This window comes from Callorhinus ursinus, unplaced genomic scaffold, assembly GCF_003265705.2.
Source record: "Callorhinus ursinus isolate GAN/ISIS: 27379988/994484 unplaced genomic scaffold, GSC_fseal_2.0 scaffold41, whole genome shotgun sequence".
NCBI lineage: Eukaryota > Metazoa > Chordata > Mammalia > Carnivora > Otariidae > Callorhinus > Callorhinus ursinus.
In genome coordinates, this window is record NW_027397103.1 from 13303114 (window position 1) to 13327896 (window position 24783).

Genomic DNA, 24783 nt, shown 5'->3' on the forward strand with positions numbered 1-24783 from the left:
ATATATTAATATTAATTGCTATCAATTTAATTAATTAGTATCAACCTCATTAAAATTAACTGATCTTAGCCCGTGTTTGAATTCAGCTTTGTTCCTTACTTACTCTCTCGGTCATTTGTCAAGCCCATACCTACTGAGATGCTAGCGTCTCTGGGCTAAATGCTGGAATCCAAGCAACGAACAAGACAGAAGGGACCTTTCCTCTGTGCAGTCGACAATCCCATTTATGAGTTGTATCATGTGACCAATCTGGACCACAGCTTCCCCATCTGTACAATGGGAGTAGCAGTGCTCACCCCCCAGATCACTGTGAGTGTGTACTGCGTTACCGTGTGTGAAAGTATCGAGCTCATGCCGGCACCATGAGTGTGCGACCAATATCTGCTGGATGTGAAGTGTGTGCCGTCACTGTCAACTAACTAGCCTGGGTTTTTAGTGAAAAGAGAGAGGAGGGGATGGTGGAGTGCCAGGGGCCGGTGGGGTCAAGTCAGGAGCTCAGAAAATCTGAGTACACAGAAAAACGACATGGAACATTGAAGAGCTCTGAAAAAGGCCTGCGGGCAAGACCATGAGCGTCCACTCAGGCAACAGAAACCCGTAGGATTTTTTAATCAACAGCAAAGGCCACCGAGTCCAAACGGGCACATTTTACAGTGGCAGAGATACGAAGAGATGAGACAACCAGATGAAGACAGGCCCGTGGGAGGACCACATGCGTGGGTCTGCCACCTTCTTATTTGCCACCTGCAGACAGAATGTCAGAGAGGAAAATTCCCCAGAACCCAATTTATTTGCAAGATATCACAGGCTCTTGTTGGGACCTACAGATCTTTATGATACATTGGCACAGCCAGAGGGCTCCTCTGGCTAATTTGCAGACTGATAATTCTAATTAATTTACTGTCTTATGGTCCTTTTATAAAGACAATTCCCTTGTAAAGAGATTATGAACTCCTTCAACTATGGCGTCAGGGCAAAGTAGGGACCTCTGATGACTTGCTACTCTAGAAGCTATCGATGCCAAGGAAAGCCAGGCTTCCTATCACCCCTGCCCGGGAATAGCTCAGTGCCTGACAGGGGCAGGAGCGGGGAGCAGAGAGAAGGGGGCCAAGGAGGCACCAATGGGAAATGCCATACTACCCCCCACAGGTTAACAGGCAGGGGCTCACCGGGTGGACGTCCAGGAATAAGGAATGCTCCTCTTGGTTGGGGTGAAGGCCAAGCACCGCTTCTGCTAGCACCGGGTCGGCGTTGTAGAAGTGAGGGTGGGAGAGAAACAAGGGCGCATCTAGAAGGCGGGGGGGGGGGGGGGGGGGGGGGGGGGGGGGGAGAGGGGGTCGTCAGACAAGGGAGAGCACTGGCGCATCCAGAAGCCTGCGTCGTGCCAGGCCCAGGGCGATGCACAGATGACGGAGCAGGACCACAGCCTGCAGAGCGCCCAAATGATGACAAGATGCAAACAACAATACCTAGAAAGAAAGAATTCCTTCATCCAGTCTGTAAATGTTTACCAAGTGCCCAAGAGACACCAGGCACTGGGAAGGGACAAGCTCTGTGCCGGCAGGAGTGGTCGTGTGGGAGCTGCTGATTCGGGTGGAGGAGGTCACAGGAAGGAAGGGAAGACGGTTAAACTACGCCAGGCAGGGAAGGCCAGGGAACGGCATTCCAGGTGGAAGGTTTGGCAGAAGCAAAGGCAGGGAGATGGGGAAATGCACAGTGCACGTGGAGCAGACAGCACGTGGAGGTGAATTATGGGAGTTGAGGATACAAAGGTAAGTCGAGGTCAGATCTGAACTTGGGCGGGTGAGGGGCGTCTTGACGGCCAAGCCAAGCAGTCTGGACTGTCTTCTGCAGGCAGTGCGGCAGCTGTCAGAGACGCTGAGGTGTGCACACCTGCGGCCAGGTCTCCCTATCGTCCACGGGAAGGGAGAAGACACAGCTGCTTTGCTCCTTCTCTCCCAGCAGCCGCTCTGCAGGATGGATGCCAGCGAGCGTGAACAGGGGCTGACTCAGGCCCCTCTTGTGTGAGAAATTCACACCCAGAAACATGAGGCCGAACCTCTCCATCAACTGACCGAGCAAGGCAAATGCCAGCGCATCCTCATGTGCTCAGGACCACGACCAACAGGCCTGATGGACAATGAGTTAACAAGGAAAAGAATGAGCCTCTCTCAAAAATCCATAAGGATCCAGAACAGGCAAATCCTAGAGACCAAACACTGCACATTGTGCTAGCCAGGGGCTAGGGGACGGGAGATGCTAACAGGGAGTGACTGCTAACAGGTATGGGGTCTCCTTCTGAAAGGATCAGAATGTTCTGGAACTAGACAGAGTCGGTGGGTACACAATATTGTCAATGTACTTAATGCCACTGAACTGTATATTTTTAAATGCTTAATTCTATGTCATGTGAACTGTACCTCAAAACAAAAAAAAAAAGAAAGAAAAATGACAACAAAACACACAAGGCTTCCTTCCCTAAAACCAACAGCCCATCCACCACCTGCCAGGTGACAGACATCCGTGTTATGTATGTCTGGCAGCCTCAAATCTGGATTCTTCCCACTTAGCAAAACCAAGCACTGGTTTGAAATAAAAGCTGGGATCTCATTGCTGCCGGATTTCATCTTTCCTGGAGTACTTTTACATTGCCTTCATTTTTCTTGACATTGATTCATTCAGCCAAGTACCGCTTCAATTTTGGCATACCTGGGTCCCCCTGCACGATTATATAATGTGCTTCTCTGACCCAAATGCCATTGCTTTATTTAAATAGCTATATTTTAAAGTGGAGCTTTCTAGCTGAGCTATAACTGGCACACACTTGCCACAAGACAGTGAATGTAGAAATAAATACAATGGAAACCACAAAAGTTGAACGTTCTAACTAGATACCATTGCCCGCACAGAGCTTTGAGTCCCAAACCCGCTCTTTTCCATTAAAAGGAAAGATAGGGGCACCTGGCTGGCTCAGTCGGTGGGGCGTGTGGCTCTTGATCTCAGAGTCGTAGGTTTGAGCCCCATGTTGGGTGTAGAGATTATTTAAAAATAAAAATCTTTTGAGACACCTGGGTGGCTCAGTCGGTTAAGCATTTGCCTTCAGCTCAGGTCACGATCCTGGGGTCCTGGGATCGAGCCCCGCATCGGGCTCCCTGCTCAGCGGGGAGCCTGCTTCTCCCTCTTCCCCTCCCCTTGCTTGTGTTCCCTCTCTCTCTCTCTGAGAGAGGGATGGATAAATAAATAAATAAATAAATAAATAAATAAAATCTTTCAAAAATATAAATAAAAAAATAAAAATCTTTTAAAAAGAAAGCTGGATGGGTGCTGGAAAGATCTCTTAGCACCAACAGAGACTCTCTCCTGGGGTTAACTGGAAGGAGGGCAATGGAATGGGAAAACAGAAGCCCTCTCTCCCAAGTCAGTCAATGTCACTTAAAGCCACCTCCTAGGCCTCTGAAGTTACCTTGAGCACCCCCAGGGACAATGTCCTACAATTTGGAAAACCTCCTTTCCCATCCTCCCATTTCTGCTATGAAAGGAGACTACCAGAGCGAACATGAGGACCCCCGTGTTTACTGAGACCCTCAGTAAGGGCAGTGGTCACCACATCAGGCCCTCAAAGGTGGCAAATCTCCAAGGAGCCCCAGTGTGCCTCCCAGGCCGGAGGCACCTGAAGTGGGTCAGACCAATGTCCATCACCTGACCCTTGCTTCGGACAGTAAGCACGCTCGTCGCTTGTTCTTTTAACAGCAAGCACAGGTGCACGCATTCCTCTCTATTTTATTTCCAAACAGCGTGGGTAATAAGTGGTCATTAATTTATAGCTTTATGGCACACCCAACCAGTTCTAACTGCCCAGGGTCACCACAGATTATGAGGAAGAGGTCTGTCGAGCAAATCTGAGGGCCTTGAGCAGCACAAAGTTTGAGGACCAAGAGTCCTCCAGGTCCAAGAAATCTTCAAGGCCCTAAAAGGGAAATGTATGGTATTCCTTATCTTCAGACACAAGGTCACAGACATGCAGACACAGGTGCACTGAAGGACGATTCCCAGCAGCACTACGATAATGGTCAAAAGACAGGAACTTGGCTGCCCGTGACTGGCAAAGAGGTAAGGGGACTAAGGTGTGTCCCCACAGAGGCACACTGTACAGCGAACGACAGCCCCAGGGCGGACGGACCTCACCGATGCAATAAAGGGTGGAAGAGACCAGAAAGAGAGAAAAAAAGGAGCGCACGCCGTATGATTCTTTTCACATAAAGACCAAAAGCAGGCAAAGCTGTGCTGCTGGACATCAGGCCAGGGCCTGGGAGGGGCCCCGGGGGTGTCCGGGGCCACTCCTACCCCGGTTCTCTATCCGGGTGCTGGTGACAGGGACGTGGGCCCCTTGTGGAATTCAAACTGCACGTGTCCTTTGGGCACCCCTCCGTACATGTGTTTAGTTCCACGTAAAAGAAAAAATATTTTTTACATAAATATTTGAAAATTCCTTCGCACTTTTTGGGGCTCCTGGGTGGGGCAGTTGGTCGAGCAATGGACTCTTGGTTTCAGCTCAGGTCATGATCTCAGGGTTGCGGGACTGAGACTGCGTTGGGCTCTGCACCCAGCACAGAGTCTGCTTGTAACTCTCTCTCCCCCTCCCACTGCCCCTCCCCTCCATGCTCACTCTAAAATAGATAAATAAATCTTTAGAAAATAAATAAAAATAAAATTCCCCCTCACTTTTGAGGTTGTTTTGGCAGATGTGCTAAGATGAGGCAGGGCAAACCTCATCCCTGGCCCTCTGAAGTGGATGGACATGGAGCTTGCGCCTGCCTGGCACCCACTCTTTCCTCTGGAACCCACACCCCAACTCTGGAACCTGCCATGCCAGGGCTGGCCCCACCCATGGAATCAGGGGTGGAGCGTGTGACACGGCCTGGCCAATCAGCATCACCCTGGGCCACGGTGATTGGTCCACAGGTGGCCATGGGATGCAAGGCAGACCAATGTGTGCACCGTGGGGCACCTGCTGGAGTGAGGAGGTCCCAGGTGGGCCCTTCCGGCAGGAACCCCAGGAGGGGAAGAGGGGAGCCTTGGAGCCAGAGGGAAGAGCCTGCCTGGAAGAAAACTGAGCTGGCACCCGGACTGAGAAGCAGCTTCCCACAACAGCTGAGCTCTGGAGCCGTGCCTAATACAAGAATCTACTCCGGAACTTTGCATCACGCAAACCAGGACATGCCCTTCAGGACTTAGGCTGCGGCAGCCCTCTCCCCTGGCCCAGCAACAGAAGCACACAGCCAGGCAGGTCTCTGCACCATCATCCCAACCCGCAAGCAGAAATTCCCAGGGACCCCAGGGAGGGGAGAATTAAACAGAGGGCAAGGACAGGTGGGTCATACAAAGCCGTGACAGGGAGGGCACTTCCAGGCCCCAGCTCCAAACCCTTCACCTACAAAGCACCCCATTCTGCCTGAACTTGGGGAGTCGTCCAGCCTGACAGTCTGTCCCCCCAGCCCTGCTGCGAACTACCCGCCTTGGATCCCCATCTCCAGCTGGACATATGGCTTCAGCCAGACAGGCCCCCCAGAAGGCAAGACCCAGTCGACTGAACAGTGGCCTCTCGTCCTACCCACCATGTGACCTCGGGCATGTCCCAGCCTTGAGCCTCAATTTCCTAAGTGCAGGATATACCCACACACCCATACATTCCAATACTACATACTGGGCACAATTCTAGCAGCTGAGGACAGAGCCCTGCCAACAGCATTTACAGTCTGGGAGAGGACACAGACAATAAGTAAGTAAAACAAAATACACAGTCAGTGATTTCGGGGAGTGATGGGCACCAAGAACACAATAAAGGGGGAAATGAGAGAAGCTGGCAGGGGCAGAAGAGGGGGAGTAAGGAGGGACAACTTTAGTATGGGAAATCGGAGCAGGCCTCCTGGAGGAGGTGGCCTCAGAATAGATCAAAAGGTGGGGAGGGGGGAGGGGATGAGCCACACAGATCCACATGGATGTCTGGGGAAAGAACTCTCAAGGCAGGGTGAACAGCGGATGCAAAGGCCCTGAGGTGGGACCAAACTTGATATACTCTAGAAACAGGGAGAAGGTCGTGGGGCTGAAAACTCGTTAGTGGGGGAAGTACAGAAAGAAATGATATTGGCAAGGCCAGCACAGGCCAGATCCTGCAGAGCACTGAGCCCACATGAGGGCTTCACTCTGTGTGCAGGGGGAGCCGTGAGACCTTTGAAGCAAAGGCCTTTCCACCCTGATGAAGATGTTCTCCTTCTGCACTGGGCATCCCATACAGAAGTCACTAGGCACGTGTGGGTGCTGGTCATTTGAAATATGGCCAGTGTGACTAAGACACTGCCTTTTAATTGGATTGCGTTCAAAACAGTTTTAATTTACATGGTCCCCCGGGGCCAGTGGTGACCGCACTGGACAGTCTGGGGAACAGCTGGTGTGGAGGGTGACGGCAATGTCACGGGGGACCAAAGGGAAGGGCCGGGACCACCAGGAGGTGGGGTAACGGGAGGGAGGAAGGACTGCCTTCCTTTGCAGGCAGAGCCGGTGGGCTTGCTGATACGCTGGATTGAGGGCCAGGGGAGGGCACTGGGGGTGACAGCCGAGCGCCCAAATCGAGCAACCGAGGAGGACGTCCTGGGGACAGGCACACAGCTTCAAGCCACGAAGCCAGAGGCCACTGCCAGCACCACGGCTCACACCCCACCCCGCAACCGCACACTGCCCAACCAGATTTTATGGAACGGCCGGACTGTTGGCCGCTTCCTTCCCTCCCAACAGGGAACAGGCCCTTCCTACGAAGCTGCATCCTCAAGGTACATATCCTGGTGCGGCAGGCAGAATGGGGCCCTCCCCAAAGGCGGCCGCATCCCAGTCTGCAGGGCCTGTGAAAACATCTGGTCCCACGGCAACGGGGCAGGAAGGCTGCAGGTGGTATGAAGGCTGCTCATCAGCTGGCTTTAAAATAAGGAGCGTGGCCTGGATTATCCTGGGGGCGGGGAGGTGCAGGCAGAGGGGAGGGGATACAGTCTCCGGGGTCTTTAAACTAGAAGAGGGAACCAGGAGAGATGAGGCCACGGAGGTGGGATCAGAGAGATGGGGCGTCGCTGGCGGTGAGGCCAGGAGCCACAGACCTCTGATCGCCGCAGGAAGGCAAACACACAGACCTCCCCTCGAGCCTCCAGAGAGGAACACAGCCTGCCGTCACCTGGCCCCTAGGCCTGTGTGGGACTTCTGAACTGTTTAAGATAACAGACACTTATGCCGCTCTAAGCCACTAAGGTTGTGGGAATTCATGACAACGGCAAGTCATCTACACAGCATTTTTTTTTTTTCTTTTCAAATTCTTTCTGCTGCCCTCCTTCTCTCCGGCCTGATGGGATTATGAAGAGTAAAGAGGCCAGAGATGAGGCAGACCGCGGAGGCACAGAGCAGTGGTCCCCACGCCCGCCCTCCCACCGCAGACGGCACGTACTGAATCTGCAGGTGCTGATGTTCTGAATTCCAGAATCCAGGCACGGGCAGAAGCCCTGGTTGGGCGGGTAGACAGAGCCGTTGGCAAATAAGGTGCTGGGGGCCACGAAGCGATAGGTGGGAATCCCTTCGAACGTCCCCGACTCCTTGTAGATGAGGGTCATGGACCTGCGGGGGACAGACAGGGGCGGGGAGGGTGACACCCAGAACGTGGCGGCTAGACCGGTCCTGCGGAAGGTAACTCCAGCTGAGCCGCTTCTCTCCACGGGCACTACCAGCCCCCCGGGCCCAGCAGCCACCGTCTCTCTCTCCCCGGGAACAGCAAGAGCCTGCTAATTGCTCTCCCTGCGTCCCTGCCCACGCCCATCTGTTCCCTGCAAGCAGACAGCGCTCTAAAACAAGAACGGAGTATATCATGTGCCCACTTAAAACTGCAATTGCTTCCAGTCTCATCTATAACAAGATCGTCATCCTCATCATGGCCCCACAGCTTCTATGAGGTCCAGCCCCTGCTTGCCCTTTATTGCACCCCACGGGCCTCCCGGCAATTGCTCAGACGCGCTCCCTCCTGCCCCTGGGCCTTTGTATCTGCTGCCCCATCTGCCCTTCCCTCGATGTTCACACATCAGACTGCAGTTCTTCACAACGGTGGTGACTGGGCAGTCACCTCTCCACAGGCTGCAGCAGCGCACCCCCCACCCGATTCATCCTGCTCTATTTCTCAAAGGCCCTTCTAAACTCAAACTTGGACTTTGGACTACAACCGTGCCGCCCCACGCTGTCGCACACAGCTCCAGAGCCCTTGGACGGGGCGCGTGTGGGCGGGACACGCTGTCAGTGCAAAATACATTCCAGATTCCTACAACTGGATACCAAAAAAATGTGAAACATCTCAGTAACATGGGACCCTGTTTACACACCGAAACGGTAATATTTTGGATATGGGGAGTCAAGTAAAACCTATCATTAAAATTAAAGTCACCTACTTCTTGCTGCTTTTTTTTAACGCGGCCACTTGAAAGATTGCAAATGGGGACGGGCACCGCGTTGGGAGTAGACAGCACCGGCCCAGACAATAGTGTTACGTGGCTGGTGATGGTAACATGGTTGCGCAAGAGAACATCCTTGTTTTCAGAAAACACCCACTGAAGCGTGGAGACGGCCAACTTACTCTCAGGCGGTCCGGGGACAGGGCCGTGGGGCCAAAGAGAAACCGTTCCCAAACCTGAGTGAAATGGTGCCCTCTTGCTACTCTGCTCTGGGTTCAAGTGTCTAATTTTTAAAAAAGTGAATGCACACCCAGCACGGGCACTTCGGGCCCTCCGACACTGCCCTGCAGGTGGGTCTGCGTGAGTCCCCACGGCAGGACAGAGGCTCCAGGGGACCGGGACTACACCCATGCCCTCCCTGCTGTGTCCGCAGCACCTGACACAGCCGACCGCCACAGAGGTCTGCTGGGAAGGCAGATGAGTTGGAGTTCACATCAGTGAATCCCCAACTAAAGGACTTTTCCAGAATGGCTGGAATGGAGCCGAGTGCCGGCAGCACCCAGAGGCAGGCTCTAGGGTCCACGGTCTAGTCTCACCTGCGCTGGGGCCCCTGGAATCCGTCAACCCCAAGCAAGCCTCTGAGGCCATGCTCTGGAGCCTGCAGGGGTCACAGGAGAGGCATCTAGAGGTCTCAGCATCCAAGTGGACATGAGGGCAGCCGGACAGATGCCCCAGGGAGCCCAGGCTTGCCTGATTCCCAGCCCCCCACGACCCGATGGTTTCCTGCCCGCCACCAGCACGCCAAGCACTGTGCTGCCAGGGGCCTCTCTGGGCCCTGCCAAAGCAGCAGGAGGAGTTTGGCTCTTCGTGGTGTAACTGAGAATTCAGGACAGTGCCGAGGGCCAACAAAGACACAAAGAGCCAAACTGCTTCCCAAGCGCATGCCGAAAGCCACTCGATTAGGCTGTGAGTGTCCACGAAGCTGATTTCCGCTGCCCGAGAGGCCCAGAAGGCCCCAGAACGTCCCAGCCATTACCGGCACGCCTCAGGACTGTAGAATTCCAGCGAGGTCTCAGGAGTCATGAACGGCGCCCACATCTGTCCCGAGGTCCCATTGATCATGTTGCACTGATCAGAATGCCAAAAGTTGACCTGCGGGGAAGCATTCAGACCCGGCCGTTTAGTTCAGCACCGGCTCTCAGAAACGCCCTCTCGAGTGCTGCACACCTGGCTTGGGGTGACGACTGCACAGGCCGGGGCCCCCGGGGCTGAATGCCACTACTCAGTTCCAGAAGCCAGTCCCCTCGGAGAGATGGCCCGGCAGGGTGGGAGGCAAGCGGCAGGGCACCTGGACAGCCAGAGAGCCTCAATGACAGCTGCCCACTCGCTGACGAGGATCCCTGAGTGTGCAGGTTTGCCGGGCACTCACTGACTTCATCTGCAAAATCACCCCCATCACCAAGGGACACTGTGAGCAGGGGAGGAGGGAGGTGGGGTACTAGCATCCTTATCTCTCAGACAGGAAGTCAGCAGGCACTTCCTAAAAACAGTTAAAGGGAGAGGCAGCATAGAAAATAAACTATTTAAAATCATAAAAAAACGCGGACTTCTCCCTTTCTGTGCCACCCCTCCCCCCCACCCCCCGCCGGGCCATCAGAGCGAGTTCTGTTATGTGCATAAGTGTATTTGTTTTTTGTTTTTGTTTTTTTTTTAAAGATTTTATTTATTTATTTGAGAGAGAGAGAATGAGAGATAGAGAGCACGAGAGGGAAGAGGGCCAGAGGGAGAAGCGGACTCCCCGCTCAGCAGGGAGCCCGATGCGGGACTCGATTCCGGGACTCCAGGATCATGGCCTGAGCCGAAGGCAGTCGCTTAACCAACTGAGCCACCCAGGCTCCCTGCATAAGTGTATTTGTGCAGTTAAAGAACAAGCCAGTGAAGTCTCAGAGTCTCCACTGGGAATGGTTACTGCCGGCTGCAAATGGGGATGTGGCCACCCTGAACACGGATGGGGGTGTCACTGGGCCCCAGAGCCCAGGTCTTGGCAGCGGTCACCATGGTGAGCACTGGGGAGGTGTGAGCAGCCCCATGCACGGCTCACTCCGGTGCAAGCACAATGAGAAAAAGCAACTAAGGTGGAAAAACGCAGCCTGCAGAACCATGCACGTAATATGATTTCATCGTGTTCAAAGCAGCAGCAAACCCACCATGTTTCTACGCACACACACGGGCGTGGAGTGGACAGAAGTGGACAGGAAGGCCATAGCGACACTGCCCACCGTGAGTGCCCTCTGTGCTCCAGGGACCAGGGGGGCTGGCGCGGGAGGTGGTGCAAAGGGCACTTGAGATCTGTCTCTATTGTTTTTTTATGTGAACGTCTTCCTGTGTTTCTAGGGTGGTTTTGTTTTGTTTTGTTTTTACTCAGTAATATCTTTTAATGCAATGGATGGTTATATCATCAGTGTAGTATTTTTGAAGTGTTTTCGTAAATTAAGAACAAAAGGAATGAAATCACTCACTTCCTGGTATACACTAGGTGCTAAATAAGTAGAGTTTCCATTCCCCACCCACCGAACAGGAACCAAGAGCCAGTTGAGCCTTGACCACAGGTAGAACCCCCGATTCCAAGAGCTTCTCCATCACAGACGTGACCACCCTCCTGAGTTGCAAGAGAGACAAGGTGCGCAGCCCGGGTGCCCCCCCCCGCCCCCGCCGCTCCCGCCCAGCCCCCGTGCAGGAGGGCCACCGCCCTTGCCCTCACCTTGCTGAGTCCATTCCACTTGTCCACAAGGTGGATCCTGCTGAAGTCTTTGACTCCCGTGAACACGGTGAAGAGCCCAGAATCGGAGTTGTTCAGCTGTGGACAACAACAGAGACCAGCATCTTTAAGCCTCAGGACAGGGGCAAAGGCCCACCCGTTTACTTAGAGGCCACTCCCCGCTTCACCCAGAGGACAGGGGCCTCGATACCTTGTTCACCACTGCATGCCCAGTGCCTGGGGACCAAGAGGAGGGGGGCTTTCTAGAAGGGGCACTCCCTTGATGACAGCGTCCCTCCTAGAAAGGGTCCCACCTTCCCTTCCTCACTCAAGGAGAGTTGGCTTCTCCTCCCAGATGAATAGCAGAATGACCCCCTCGCCCCAACTGAAAACGAAGTATGGTCATGTGACCTCTCCAATCAACGAAAAAGAAGCAGATGGGGCATGCCACTTCCGGATGGAAGCTTTAGGAGCTAGTGCATGCACAAGTCACCGTGCTTTCTGCCGCTCCGTAGGGGTCGTGGAAGTGTGTATCAAGCTGCTGCCTCCCTCAGCCTGGGTCCCTGAGTGACCAAAAAGAGCAGAGGGCCCACTGGTCACCCACACTGACATGGCATACAAACAAGGAATCAACTCGCTGTTTCAAGCCAGACATTCCGGGGCTGCTTGTTACATAGCATGACCCGGTCTATCCTAACCCATACAGGACCCAGCGCTTCCTGAGCATTTTCTGGATCGGAAGCCCCAGGCTTTGGCACTCTGAGGTTCTTTCCTGAAGACAGATGCCCAATTCACAGCAAAGACACGCAAAGCATACGAACCGCAGGGCAAAATCTAGAAGTACCGTGTTCCCCCTGAGGAGGCTGAATAATGGAAAACACGCTGAGAACTCAATAAGGTTGTGTCCCAGCTGAATGGCTAAATTGATGACTGACTAGTTAAGCAAACAGGCTCCAGAGCAGGGCCCAGTCCAAAGCCCTGCTCTGGCCTCCTAATATCTGTGTCATGTCACCTGTCCATTCTGAGCCTCATGAGCTGGGACCTCAACCATGATGAGGAGAGAGTAACAGGAGCCCGGAGACACTGAGGGTATGAAAAAGCGAATGTGTCAACACTGTTAAGCGGTGCCTGAAAAACAGTAGGAACTCCAAATGCTAGTCTTTATTATCCTTATCATTATTATTACTATTAATAAAGGCTCCCCCAAAAGGACACCAGATGTCCTTTGACATGATGTAATGATTATTATTACATTACATTACATTACAGACATTACATACATTACAGACAAAGTATATCAGAGACGGCCAAAGTATCCTCCCCTTCCTCCTTCGTAACAAAACCCAAACCTTACTCGGGGCATCAGCACAGCCGCTAAAAGGCTACATTTCCCAGCTTCCCTTGCAGCTACGTGTGGCCACTTGACTAAGTTTTGGCCAAAGGAAAGTAGAAATTGGTTTTCTCCCTCCCAAGGAGGGAGACAGCTGGGACATGCTGTTTTGTCCTCAACCCCCCTGCCTGCCTCTCCATCCCTAACCACTCTTCCTTCCGCTTGTGCCTCCTGGAATGTGGATGTGGTAGCTGGTGCTCTAGCAGCCATCTGGAGCCATGTGGTAATCTGGAGTTTGAAAACCACACCATAAGGATGGCAGACCAGGGTAGCAGAAGAATTCTAGATCCCTGAAGGATAGGAAGACACCCCATCAACACTGAACAGCCACTGCTGGAATGTTATTTCAGGGTTTCCATTATACACAAACATATATTATAGGTATGCTACTCACTTTGTAATAATATTCATTTGTTTACAAGTTTACAAGATGCTTTCAAAGGAATCGTGTTGCTCCAAACTTGCCAACTTTCCCACACACTCAGAACCTGTCATTCTGGTTAAAAATGTATTGAGTGTCTATCATGTGCCAACTACAGAAACATAATGTCTTTCTCCCCCTCCCCCCAAGACAGATCAGCAGAGCCCAAAGGGGAGGCCGAGGCTGGAGCAACCCAGAGGGCTCGTCAAAACCTTTGGTGGAGGAAGCCACAGTCAGGGGTCAGACTCTGCATCAGATCGAAGCTCAGGAGCCCAGTTACTGCCAGGTGACCAAGGGTCAAGATCAAGAAAAAAGCAGGCAGGGGTGCCTGGGTGGCTCAGTTGTTAAGCATCTGCCTTCGGCTCAGGTCGTGATCCCGGGGTCCTGGGATCGAGCCCCGCATCAGGATCCCTGCTCAGCGGGGAGTCGGCCTCTCCCTCTCCCTCTGCTGCTCCCCCTGCTCGTGCTCTCTCATTCTCTCTCTCAAATAAATAAATAAAATCTTTAAAGAAAGAAAAAAGTAGGCAGCTCAGAGCAATGTCATAGTCAACATCTGTGACTTGCCTCCCCAGCAGCCTCTCCCCCTTCTCCCAGCAGCCCCCAACTGTCCGCGCTCAGCCCAATCACATTCTCAGAGCCTGGATCAAGCTGCACCTTCATCTCTGCCTAGGGTTTTCAGGTATATGAGCCAATAAATTCTCTATTTCTCTTAAGCCAGTTTGAGTTGGGTTTTCTGCCATTTCCAACCCACGGCCCCCAGATCCCCAGCCAGGCTGCTAACCCATTTCCAGGCTGTATCGATGGAGAACAAGACACAGGCCCCGAACTTGTTGTGGGCCACGCTTACCTCTGCAAATAGCCCAAACTTGCCCTTGAATGGAAACATGTTTGGGAGGTACTTGTTGATGAGGTGTATGAGGGGGTCCTCGTAACCCCACATGATCTCGCCTACAGTGCGGTTCATGAAGGCGCGCTCCCCGAGTGTGCTGAACGCCAAGGTCATGATCAGCTTCAGGCTCATGGGCTTATTTTCCATCATCATCGCTGCAGCCTGCAGAGTGAGGGGACACTACATGTTACAGGCTAGACACCAACGGGTCCATGCATCCTGGACTTCAAGCAGGCCCGAGGTAGAGTTCATCAGGGAACATGAACTTCGGGCCCAGGAAAGTCCCTGCACCGACATGTAGGGTGTCTGGGGCATCCAGAACCAGTCCCTAATCCTTCAGTAACAGGATCACCTGTGTTAGTGGATTTCAGGTGAAATTAACTCCATCCCCGGTCCCAGAGGCGGGCACATGGCAGGGGCCTGGCCAATCACAAACATTCTTCCCTCCAGCTACAGTGATTGGTTCCAGAATGTGTAATGTGGCCCAATCAGAGCCCCCAGAAATGGGAAACATTCCCCTGGGGCTGTCAGATAGAAAGAAGAGCTTCCTGCTGCCATGCTTGAAAGCTGTAGCCACCCTGAGGTCCGCCAGAGCAGGGCACCAACAAGGATCTAGGGAACCTGATTTGCACCCTAGATCAAGCCACACCTGAAAGGAGCCAACCTCTGCCCTTTCAGTAATGTGAGCCCATAAGTTCCCTTTTTGCTGATGCCAGTTTGGAGTACCTTTTATTGTCACCTTGCATCCAAAAGAATCTTCATGAAGACTCGACTCCACTTCCTGATATCTCCCTCCCAATCACCGAGAGTCCCAAAGATCTGTTCTCCCCAATATCTGGGTGCTGAGAATGCAGGTGAATTTATTTTCTAATTTCTGCTCTCCTCTGGAGATACTGTCTTGGCACTTGGTTTATTTTTTAAAGGCACCTCATCCAAAAGTGGAAAAGTGAACACAGCCAGCATTTCCTAAAACCTAGGCCAAAGAGGTCTGGTTCCTTGGGAACTCCCCAGGATCTCCTTGCCATTATAATCACTTTTGAAAGGTAATAAACACACGATTTTTTAAAAAATCACAAAAGGATATTGAAGAAACACCCGTCTCCAACCCCTGACTGTCCCCTTCCCAATCTTCTCCCTCAAGGCCACCCAATGCTATGGGTTCTTGGGTATTCCTCCAGAGACATCCACACCAGAGACCAGCAAACTATGGGCCCTGGGCCAAAGCCAGCCCACCACCCATTTTTGTACAGTCTGAGAGCTAAGCATTTTTTTTTTTAATCTTTTCAAATAGTTGGGGGGGGAATATTTGAAAAAATATGAAAACTATATGAAATAAAGTTTCATTGGAACACCTCCATGCCTCCTCCTTTATGTTGCCTTCGGCTGCTTCTGCATCAGCAAGTATTTCTCCTTTTTAAGTAATAAGGTGCGGCACTGTACGTGCGTTCCGCACCTTGCCTTTCCCTCACTTAGACCTTAGGGACTGCCCCGTGCCATGCCTGGCTGTCATAAATTACCACCATGAAACATGATGGAACAAGATTTAGGTTGTTTCTAGAAGTTTGCTCTGACAATGAATATCCTTGAGTGCAAGCATCTTTTACGTATGTGATTCTATCAAGAGGACACATTCCTACAAATGAAGTTTCTGAGGTCAAAGGCGTGTGCAATTTCTATTTAAAGTCACCCCCTTCCAACAGCTCATACCAGTTCTGTTCCTCACGACGGTACCTGAGAGCGTCTGTTTCCACAAATGCTCCTGACCCCTGGGGCATCATCACGTGGTCTTTGCCAACCTGGTCGGTGGGGGCAAGTGCCTTCACTGCCAAAAGTTAAGGGAGTAACTGGGGTGGGGGGTGGGGGGCGCGCAGGGGCAGGGTGGTGCAGCTGTAAGGCTTCGGGGCATATTTATGCTTCCGTCCTGTCCATCCAATGGACTCAGCAGGCGAGTTCGCCTCGGATCCAGAGCCCAGCCCAACGCCAGCCCCAGGGTCACTAACAAGTAAACAAGGTAATATGTGTAAGGCCCATAGGCCCGAAGTGCTGACACACAGTGTTTGCAAAAAGTTAACACAACAGACCTGAGGCCACTCTCTCTAGAAAGGCCTGCCAGCAAGGTTGACCTTCAGCCTGCGTCTGGGAGCTTGGGTTTCGAGGGAGCTCCCACCACTCCCTGACCGATGAGGGGGGGGGCTCACGGCGTCTGGACTGCGTGTACAAACAGTATGCTTTATGCTGACCACCTGCCTTCCTTCTGGGGATGTAGATTTTGGTACATGCCAGGCAGAAGGTGCCTCTGTGACCAGCCCCCAATAAAGAACCCTGGGCATGGAGTCTCTAGTGGTTTCCGGGGTGACTAACCTTCCCAGGTGCCGTCATGACTTGTTGCTGGGGGAATTGGGGGGGGGCCCTGTGCGGCTCCCCTGGGAGAGGACGCTGGAGGCTGGAGGCTGGCCTCCACCCCATGCGCTTTCTCCCTCTGCTGCTTTTGGTTCTGCACCCTTCTGCTATAACAAATCAGAGCCAAGAGTGGGACAATACGCTGTCTGTGAGCCTTCCCAGTGAGTCAGCAAGCCTGGAGGTGGTCTTGGGGACCCTGGCACACAGGGCCAACAGTCGGTAAATCCAGCTACAACTATGACCCCCACCTACAGAGCATGGAGGCCCAGCCTGCAAACGGGGCAGATGAGGACGTGGCCTGGGGGAGCCCCGTGCAGCCCCCCACTAGAACCTCCCTGTGGAGATTCTAGATTTGTAGACTAAGATGGGAAAGACAAGAACTTTGGCCGGTACCCCAAACCAGAGACAGGAGGATGCACCTGGGAAACTCGATGGGCTGCGAGTCGGGTCCCATGAGCTGCAGGCTGCCCCCCGTGCCCCCCCACCGCGGGGCAGCCCATGCAGGGGGCAGGCAGGGGCAAGGGTGAGGGCTGGGACAAGGGGTGCGGCCAGGGGCAGCCTTACCAAGACCAGGATGTTGGGCATGACAATATAGTCGCTCTCCAGGCCATGGGACTTGTCGGGCTGGAACTGGAAGCTGCGATACTCGAGGAATGACACCGTGTCATTGTCATTGAAGGTGATGTTGCTCTTGTGCCTGAACTCCCTGTGGGTGGGAAGCCGGTGGTCAGTGGGGCCCGGCCACACAGGGACGGGGCGCCCGCCGGGAGCTGTGGGGCCCTTGGCCGCCTTCCCTCAGGCCATGGCGGGACCCTGTGAGGTTTATCAGAGCTACCCCAAAGAGCACCCAAATCCCGACACACTCCCTCCCCCTGGCCAGGCGCCGCCGTCTGTCACAGCAGCCTCTCTCGCGCATGTGCCTGCTTAGGGAGACAGCGCAGCACAGTGGTTTGGAATGTGCACTCTGGAGACGGAGGGCCCGGGCTCCCATCCTGTCTCCATCACTTACTACCAGGGCCTCCGTTCTCCCATCTACAAGATGGGGGTGATAACAAGAGCCACTTCGTAGGGCTGTGGTGAGCCCTGAGTGGGTCCGTGCACGTCAAGCTACCAAAGAGCGGCCCGAGGCACGGAAGACAGCACACGAGTACCAGCGGCTTTTCGTGGCTGCTACAGTTACTCCCTCTTGTCTGCAATCCATTCTCCACAACGTAGCCAGAGAATCTTTGAAAAGTAGAAATGAGATCATGTCCTTCTCTCCCCGACAACCCTCCTCTGCATACAGGATAAAATCAAGCTCCTAATGTGGCCTCCGAGATCCTCACCACCCAACCCCGTCCAATGCTCGGGCCTCGTCTCTGCCACTCTCCCCCTCACTCATATCACGCCAGCCACTTAGGCCTTCTCCTTCCTGGACCCCCAGACTCTGCCTGCCTCGGGGCCTTTGCACCAGCTGCCACCTCTGCCTGGGGCCCTCTTCCCCCCACATCTTCACACAGTGGCACCCCCTTCTCACCACCCATGTTTAGGGGGGTGTCCCCTTGGCAGAGGTCCTCCCTGACCCTCCAGTTAGACCAACCCTGCCCTCGCCCCTCCATCCGGCACCCTCCATGCTTCACCCTCCTTGTTCTCACCACACTTATGGCCACCTGATGTGTCTAAGAGTTTACTCTCTCCCATCAGACGTCAGCTCTGTGGGGCAGGGGCTCGGGTCTGCCTTTAACAGTGACTGGCACGGTGCCTAGTCCACAGGAGGTGTTCAGTAAACGCTTCCAGAATGAAGAAATAAATATAAACTTTGGCAAGCCAGGCTCAGCTCTGACACAGAAGCCTTCCCCGGACGAGCTTGGCAGGGACGGCAGTTCTATAACAGGGTCCATGCCCGAGAGCAGAATGGGCAGGAGCCGGGAATAGGGCCTTCTACCAGAACTGTCCTCCCTCGTATCTCGGAAACCTGCTCCGGCAGAGTCAACAAGCCGCACTCTCCCAAAGACCACGATCCAGCGAAGAGGCCGTAGCAGCAGGGGTAATAACACGCTGGTAACAAGTGTTCATGGGCCGCTCCCTGCGTGCCAGGCACTGTGCTAAGGGCTTCCCGCTATCTCATCCAGTCCTCACAACCACCCCAAGGCGGAGACTGTCAGCCACATTTTACAGACGGGGAAACTGAGGCATGGGGAAGGAACGCCCCTTGCCTGCAATCAGAAAGCCACAGTTTAAACCCAGGAGGTCACTCTGCAGAGTGCACGGTCTCAACCACGAGAACACCGGACTGGGGAAAGCAGACTGACCCTGAGCAAGCCCCTCCACTACTCGGGGCCTCGGTTTCCTCATCTGTAAAATGGGGTCCGACCCCACTAAGACGGCCCGCCTGGGAGACCCAGTCCGGCCCCCTCTGTCCTCACCTGTACACGTAGGGCCCGCGCTCCTGCACCTGCGGCTTCTCCCCCAGGAGGATGGCGTCGGGGTTGACAATGTCGAAGAAGTAGATGGACAGGTAGAAGGGGACGGGGATCTCCTTCCACATGTTGAAGGACAGGCTGCTGGGGTCGATGCGCACATTCTGCGGGGGGCAAAACGAACACACCCGTGAGGAGGGTGAGTGGGGCCCCCCTCCACGCAGCGAGAACAGGTGTCCAGAGCCGGGTCCCTCCGGGGTCCCACCAGCAGTGAGGAAGCTCCCCACACACGCTGCTCCAGAGCATCAGTTCACAGGCAACACATTCTCGTTGCTACTTTTGTACCGGGTTTTAGTAACAGTAGCCTGATCAGACACCAGGAAGCAGCCGCTCCACCTGGCCAAATGTATCATTCACTCATTCAACAAACTTTTACTGGGCACCTGCTATATGCCAAGGCACTCTTCCAAGGGCTGGGGATAAAAGAGTGAACAAGACAGACCCCATTCCCCAATTCTGTGGGGTCTTTAATCTAGCAAGGGAGAGGCAGGTGTTAAACACAAAGGTACAACATGTGCTTGTGTGAGAGGCAGGGATGGGGAAGGGGATTACAACTTTAAACAGAGTAGTCACACAGGTGAAACACAAGCAAAAACAGAACAAAAATTAATAAATAAATAAAAGCAAAAGGCAGTGAGGGGGACACGTGGATTTGGTGGTCGGGGGGTAATTCCACATAGAAGCAAGGCCAGTACAAAGGCCCTGAGGCAGGGCGGTGCTGAGACAGAGCTGAAGAAAACAGGTTTGCAGCCTATCAGATACACTGGCCTCTCATCCCCGTCTGGCTCCTCAGCTCTGCAAGTCCCTGTGTCACAGGGAGGTCCCCCCGGTACAACCCAACCCGCCTCCCCCCCGGTAACTGGGGCCGGCCACATCACGGGCCCCACAAGGCTCCAAGCCTGGGTGAGGCAGAGTGACCCAGCCCATCAGAGAGAGACCCGATACCACAAAGCGAGGTGTACGGGGTGGCTTGCATCACCTTCCATGTTCCTTCGAACATGGCCTTCCAGAACAAGGCCAGCCACCTTTTCTGTCCCCAGACAGCCAAAACCAATGGGCAGAGGCTCCAGGGGAGGCAGAAGGCAGGAGCTCACTGGTCCGGCCCGGCCCCATGTCCCCAAACAGCAGACTCTGGGAAGGAGACGATACAGAAGCAGCCAGACCTCAGGGCCACATGGGCAAGACAATAACCTCTTGAGCCTCAGTTTCCCCATCTGTACAATGGGGGGGCCAGCAGCCTCGGCCGTTTCTCATTTCACCAACATGACATTTAAATGAAGAAAAGTTAAATTCATTGCCAAGAATAAAAAACTGGATGATGTCACATAAACTCTGTATTTCAGGGTATAATAATAATCATTTATTGATAAACACATCTTCCTACCAGCCATGGAAGCCACACAATCATTCTTATAACCTGAGCATCTAATACAGGCAGATAAAGGCAACTGATAAATGTGATTTGAACAAAGCAACAAAGACTCTGTGGGATCTCCATATTGTTTAATACCAACAAGTTATTTTTCAAAATCAAGCACACCCGGAAGCCGATCGAACGCACACCTTGGGGCCACACCTGGCTCATGGGCCGCCCCTTTGCCACACCTGCTGGCGCACTTGACCAGCATCATCTCCTAGATGATGGAGGGTGACCTCCCCATGTTTCTAAGGGGGAAACCGAGGCCCGGCGCAGTTGGGGGGCTTTCCCCAGGCCCCACACAGCAGGTCCAACACCAGAGGCGTGGGCACAGGCTTGGCAAATGGAATTCAACCTAAGGCCAGAGGCTGCTGGGCGGGAGTGGGGTCCATTCAGGATGGAAATCCTCAAATCTTCAACAGGGAGGAGTGACGGAGAGAGACGGTCCCATCGCGCCTTCCCACCATCCCCTCCCCACAGAAAAGATACACACAGGGCCAGTAACTAGGAGTCCCCTGCCTGTCCCGGCTTCTGCCAGCAACTCCACCAGGAAAGAACGTGACCTCAGTCCCAGTTCCTTCGTGTGTGTGTGTGTGTGTGTGTGTGTGTGCGCGCGTGTGTGTGTGTGATAAAAACACATAAGATCTACCCTCTTAGCAAATATTTGTGTAGGATGCAATCCTGTTAAGTGGCGACATTATGGCATACAGTAGATCTCTAGGCTTACTCATCCTGCGTAACTAAAACAATAAAAGCCATCATATGGAAAGTTTTGGAAGTGATGGATATCTTTACACATAGATTGCGGTGATGGTTTTGAGGGTGTACACTTATCTGCAAACTCATCAAGTTGTATACATTAAATATGTACAGTTTTTTTAAAATGTCTATCATACCTCAACTAAGTGGTTTTTAAAAAGAGTTTCCTGGGGCACCTGGGTGGCTCAGTCGGATGAGCGCCCAACTCTTGATTTCGGCTCAGGTCGTGATCTCCGGGTCATGAGATGGGGCCCCTTGTCGGGCTCCGAGCTCAGTATGGAGCCTGCTTAGGATTCTCTCTCTCTCCCTCTGCCCCTGCGTGCGTGCATGCTCGCTCTCACTCTCAACCTAAATAAAATAAAATAAAATAAAAAGCTTCCAGGTCCTGCCTCCCTCCCCAGCTCTGTTTCTCAGCTGGAGCCGGAGAAATCTTCAGAACTCCAGAATCCCTCATCCACTCTCCAGCACACTCTGCTTTGGGGACAAATCACAGCCAAAGAAATGAGTCACCAGACAAAGCCACGTGTCCCTCTCTCTCTCCAACAGAAGGGGCTTCCAGGCTCTGGGGGTCCACCCCACTTCCTGGGCACTCGCTCACGGGGAGTATTCGATGACCCAGCTCTGCCTTCTGGCCGGGTGACAGTGGATAAGTCACCACTCCTCTGTGAACCTCAATTTCCTCATCCATAAAATGAGCCCAGTGATAGAGCTGGTGTGAGGTCGAAATGAGTTTGTATCGGTAAAGTGCCAGAACAGGATACCGCAGAGCCCCAGGCATCTGGAAGGCCAGCCAGGTAGCCACCTGGCTTGAAGTAACCAACTCCTCTTCCTCCCTGTCACTGACACTGCCCCACCGGCACCCGCAGGTGGGGAGAGACTTTGCACTGTTTTTTTTTTTTATAAAGATTTTATTTATTTATTTGAGAGAGAGAGAGAGCACATGAGAGGGGGGAGGGTCAGAGAGGGAGGAAGCAGACTCCCCGCTGAGCTGGGAGCCCGATGTGGGACTCGATCCCGGGACTCCAGGATCATGACCTGAGCCGAAGGCAGTCACTTAACCAACTGAGCCACCCAGGCGCCCCCTTTGCATTGGTTTTGATCGGAGTCTGAGCAGAGGCAACGAGACCAAGCAGCTGATTAGACAGCACTGCTGGCCACACTCTCTGCCTTTCACCTGATATGGCTCATTCTATCCTCACCCCCTCCCCCAAGGTCAAAGACCACGGCCCAGAACACAAAGACTGGAAGAGAGGGCCAACGTGAGCGCTTGCAGGACACCACTGCCTCTCATCCAACCGGACCCTCTGAGCCCATTCCTGGACAGTCAGCAGCACTGCCCGGAAGAGGAAACACGTGAGCCAAGCACTGACGAAGGGAGTTGGACTTGGCCGGCAAAAAGAGACGGGGAGGGCCTTCCTGGCAGGGTCTGCAGCCTGTCTCCAGGCTAGGAAGCCTTTAGGAGCATGGCTACCTAAAGGCCCATCAGTAACAAAAATGTTCTCAAAACATATTTTAAAATAACTCCAACGTCCCTCAACAGATAAACAAACCGCCACGTAACTAAACAACGAGGCACTACCACTACTCGATCACAAACAGGAACCGACTACTGGTCAGTCCAGCACATGCATGAAGCTCCACAGCACATGCTAAGTAACAAAGCCCGATGCAAACAGCGACATACTGCATGAGTCCATTTATAATAGGACATCTGGGAAAAGGAAAACCATAAGGGCAGAAACCAGATCAGGGGTTGTCACAGGGCTCGGGTAGAGGGAGGGGACCGACTGCAAAACAGCATCAAGAGACTATTTAGGGTCATGAAAACATCCCATCTCTTGATTTCGGGCGCCACACAGGTCAGATGAATAAAACCCATCAGGCTGCACACCTAAAAAGGATGAACGCTCTGGAGGCACCGTGAAAACATGATGCTAGCGTTTCTTGACCGTTTAATGACTTAGGATTCACATACCATACAATTCACCCACTTCAAGTGTCTCATTCAATTGGTGTGGATGTGCGCACAGAATTGTGCAGACACCACCACAGTCTAAGGCCGGAACATATTCATCACCCCAAAACAAAACCCTGTACCCGCTGGCAGTACGCTCCCCCTGCCCCTGGCACCCCTGCATCTACTTTCTGTCTCCACGGATTTGCCTTTTTTCCAATAAACAGAATCCTACAATACAAGTCGTCAATTTACGTCCATAACACCTCATTTCTTAAAAACAAGCAGACGTGCGACCAAGGCCACACGAGGCTTCTTCCCCCTAGCACCATGTTTGCAAGGCGCATCCCTAACGTGCCTGCTTTTCAAGAGCACTTTGCTGAGTTTTGTCAAAGGTCTACACCTCCCTTGTATGACAAGCAAACTCAAGAGATGCAACACCTTCATCACACCTGTTAAAAGGCATGTGTGTGAGCACACCTTTGTTCACTGCATTCCGGGGGACGTGACTCCATCTTAACGAGGAAGGCGGGTCCGCACCACGGATGAGCCTGGAGGACAGCAGGCCGAGTGACTGGGGCCAGCCACGGGACAGATACCGTGAGTCCACTTAGAGGACGTCCCTAGAGGCGTGAAACGCCCATCCTCCTCTGATCCGCCGGCAAGATGCTGGCCCCCACCCATCCCAATCATTCCACAGCCCACTCTCGGAGCTCACGAGCGGAGCTGGCTTCTGCGCACACTACAGCGGGCAGAACAAACGGACCAGACCTACTGGGGGAAGGCTCAAAAGACCTGAGTAAAAACAGACAAGCTACAGAAAGACACAGTTGGAATGGGCCTTTTTATAGGAATTTGTCCAATATACAAAATAATGGGCAACCGCTGATGTCTTGAAAATGAAATGAACATAAAAGCTGCCATCTTAACACTGGCCCGCAAGAACCTCGGCCTGGTCTGGTCCCTGTGGCCTCTAGGCCTCGCGCCCTGTCCTGGCCCTGTCATTTACTCAGCCCAGTCATGCTGGCCTCCCTGCTGTACCTTATATAGGCAGGCAAACTTCTGCCCCAGGGCCTTTGCACTAGCTGTTCTTGCTGTCTCTAATGTTCTCCCCAAGGTGGCCACATAGTCAAATCTCTCACCGGATCCACCCCAAAATTCCTAAACTCCCTTAACCTGCTGTGTTTCCCGTGGTCCTTGTCGTCTATAATTATGTCTACTGTTCTTTCTCCGTCTCCCCTACTAGGTCAGAGCCTCACACGGACAGGATCTTCATCTGCTTAGTTCACTGATTCACGAGGCCCAGAACAGGGCTTGGTACCCAGAAGACACTCAGCAAATTTTTGCTGAGTCAACAGGCAGTGTGAGCTCTAGAACACTAATACCAAATAGAAATGTCCAGAGTGGTTATCTGCTGCCTCCTTTGAATGTGTCTTAAACAGCTCCTACTTAAGGGAGAATTTTTTTTTCTTTTTTTAATACATAAAGAGCATGGCCTATTTGGGGCCCAGGCTGGGCCAGAGCAGCAGCTCAGGGGACATAGGATGGCAAAAATGACAATGTCACATACATTAACTTTTAGCTATTAGTCTATGTTTCAGTTAAGTCAATCTTTACAATTACAATTGTGGCAAAATTCTCTGGCTTCATGAGCTGCAACCGCACAGGCCAGGCCACCCTCCATCTGAGGGTGATCTTCATAGACTCCTCCATCAGCCCCCATCTCCTCTCCAGGCTGGGCAGGGAGGAACTCCAGACACCGCCCAGGGAGAGGCAGAACACCAGTCCCAAGGGGGAGGTGGGGAGTAGTGTGGGTCAGCCCTGCCCTTCACAGAGAGGCCTGGGGGGATCCTGGGTCAGCC

At 53.1% G+C, this 24783-nt stretch overlaps 1 protein-coding gene across 4 annotated transcripts in view; it reads right to left on the reverse strand.

Moving 5' to 3' along the window:
• The window catches only part of SCARB1 (scavenger receptor class B member 1), a 72217-nt gene that overhangs the window by 13997 nt on the left and 33437 nt on the right, over positions 1–24783 (reverse strand). For all 4 annotated transcript variants that reach the window (XM_025889642.2, XM_025889641.2, XM_073881299.1 and 1 more), the window contains exons 2-8: positions 18738–18895; positions 16897–17038; positions 13891–14094; positions 11236–11331; positions 9511–9626; positions 7487–7653; positions 1170–1288 (exon numbers count right to left, since the gene is read on the reverse strand). In XM_025889642.2, the coding sequence (XP_025745427.1) occupies positions 1170–1288; positions 7487–7653; positions 9511–9626; positions 11236–11331; positions 13891–14094; positions 16897–17038; positions 18738–18895 (1002 nt within the window). The remainder of the gene's footprint in view (positions 1–1169; positions 1289–7486; positions 7654–9510; positions 9627–11235; positions 11332–13890; positions 14095–16896; positions 17039–18737; positions 18896–24783) is intronic.